Consider the following 2,307-nt stretch of genomic DNA (forward strand, 5'->3'; position numbering starts at 1 on the left):
GGTCGCTGCCGCGCCTCCAGGAGCTGGCAGGTTCTTTCCTCAGGGGCACAGACTCTCCCCCACGACGACCCCCCAGGAGTCTCCCCCAGGATGCGCGAGACCAGAGGGGGTAAATCAGGGACGGGGCGGTCGGCAGGCAGGTGGAGAAGGGCAGCTGTGTCCTGAGGCAAAGGTGGGGAGAGGGACCCTCACCCCTTCTCCCTGCGTGGCAGGACCCCAAGGACCTGTGTCCCCGAAAGTGCCTTAGTCTAGAGGGTGGGGAAGGACTCCCCGCCACTGCCTCGGGAGCGCCCCAGGCGTCCCCTCCCTGACCGTAGTGGGCTGGCTCTGTCTAGTGGATTTTGTCTATTTATTAAAAAATATTTGAGGTCGAAACCTCTGACTGCTTTGCTGACCCTCAGGCCAGGGTCTCCAGAGGGGCCCGGTTCCCCCTGCACCCCCACAGCTCGGGGCAGGGTGGGCGTGGGGGGCTGGCCGTGCTGCGGGGCCCTGACGGTTGTGACCGGAGCACAGATCCCTCCGGGTGTTTCTCTGGAGAGGCAGCAGCCGAACCCAGGCGTTTCTGGGGGGCTCTGCACTCGCCCCACGCTGAGGCCCAGCCTCAGTCACTTGCCTCCAGAAAGAACACCCCTCCCGGGGGGAGAGGAGAGAACCAGTGTCCGTCTCTGCTCTGTTCCACAAGCCCCTCTAACCTCACGTCCATCTGCTGGCCCAGCCGGGCCGGGCCTCTTGCTGAAGGGGGTTCACGAAGCATGGGGGTCCTGGGGTCCCGCGCCCGGCTCCTCCAGTCCCGCCCAAAGCACCTGTGAAAGTCTGCTAGGGCTGAGTGGAGACGACCCTTGGCTCTAAGGGATGGCCGGAGGACCGGACACCGGGCCAGGGAGCAGTGGGGGACGGCAGCGGCCCCTGTGCAGAGAGGACGCCTGCTGTCTGGGACCCGGCTGCCTCCACCCAGCCACCGCCTCACGTGTCTGCCAGCTCCCGGGGCTGCCAGCTCCTGGCCAAAGTTGGGGCTCCCCCAGTGGCCCCTCCCTCTCCCCTCCGGGTGATCTCATATATCCCTCTGCTCAGAATTTACCAAGTGGCGACTTGCAGAGTCTCCCGGGTCCGTCTTTTGCTCGCGTCCAGAGCCGCATTTCCGGGGCTCCGGGGCTCCCGCCTGGCTGACCCACGCGTGCCCAGGCCTCCCAAGCCCCCCGGCTTCCTGCCTCGGCAGAAGGCACCTTCCCACGCCCCGCCCACCTGCGCGTGCCGGAGGCCTGGACCCCGGCCCGCGCCCTTCTCCGCTCCTAGCTCCGACCTCACAAACTCTAACCCGATCCTGGGGGCCCCAGACACGGGGGGCCGGTGCTTGTTCGCCCGCCCCGTGCCCACCCCCTTCTGCGCGCCTCAGGCCGTGCCGGGGCCCCGGGGTGCTGACGCGCTAGGAGCCACCACAGCCCTTCAGGCCGGGGCCGCCTGCACTGGCCGAGGTCTGTCCAGAACGTCCGGTGGTGGTGGGGGGGGCCTTGGGCTGGGCAGCGTCCTGCAGCCACGAGGATACACTGGAAGCGCCTGGCCCCAGCAGGCCACCCTCCCTGAGGTCCTGGGAGCCCCCGAATCTGTCCTAAGAGCTCCTGCTTCTTGGCTCGAAGTCACCGGTGGCGGGTGGGAGGGAGCGTTTGCCCAGGGCTGCAGCAGGCCGACAGGGCCCTGGCAGGCCGGTCAGGGCCGGCCGCAGGAGTGACCGGGTGTCCGAGGTGGTCGCCCTGAGTGCTGCTCCCGGGTCTGGCCTGTTCCTCCGCCTCGCTGCTGCAGGACGGCGCCTCCCTCTTGGCTGTTTCAGGGTGCAGGGCCGCCGGGACCCCTCCGCCCAGGCCCACCCCCTCGTGGGCTTTCCCCCAAGCCTCAGCGGGGGGAGGGAAGCGGGTGCCCTTATGGTCTGAGATCTCCGCTGGAGACTGGTGTGGCTGAGCACCCCAGAGAGGGAGGGAGGCAGGGCTGGACCCCAGTTTCACGGCAGCCTCGGGGCCTGGCCTCGCTCTGTCCTCAGGTCCTGCGAGCTGGGAATTCTGGGCGAAGCCTCAGGACCTTTGCCCCAGATGGAGGCCCGGCAGCGGGCGAGGCCCAGCGGGTCGGGGGAGGAGGAAGGCCGCTGGCGAGGGGGCGTCCTCCACTGAGGTATTATCCAGTGGAGACCACAGAAACGGGAATGGGGAAGGGGAAAAGCAGGGTGGAAAGGGGAGACGCAGCCTGAACCCTGCGCTTAACTCGGCGTCGGTGTCTTCTGGACTCCGGTTCCGTCCCCTTATCCGGGGACGCGGCAGC

The 2,307-nt window shown here is 68.2% G+C and overlaps 1 protein-coding gene across 1 annotated transcript in view; it reads left to right on the forward strand.

Moving 5' to 3' along the window:
• ITGA7 (integrin, alpha 7) overlaps positions 1 to 2,307 on the forward strand; it is a 30,767-nt gene that overhangs the window by 14,311 nt on the left and 14,149 nt on the right. Inside the window, exon 24 of the mRNA XM_012732292.1 lies at positions 1,294 to 1,472. Coding sequence (XP_012587746.1) covers positions 1,294 to 1,472 — 179 coding nt within the window. The remainder of the gene's footprint in view (positions 1 to 1,293; positions 1,473 to 2,307) is intronic.

Source organism: Condylura cristata, unplaced genomic scaffold, assembly GCF_000260355.1.
Source record: "Condylura cristata isolate star-nosed mole 26May11 unplaced genomic scaffold, ConCri1.0 scaffold00034, whole genome shotgun sequence".
Classification (NCBI taxonomy): Eukaryota; Metazoa; Chordata; class Mammalia; order Eulipotyphla; family Talpidae; genus Condylura; species Condylura cristata.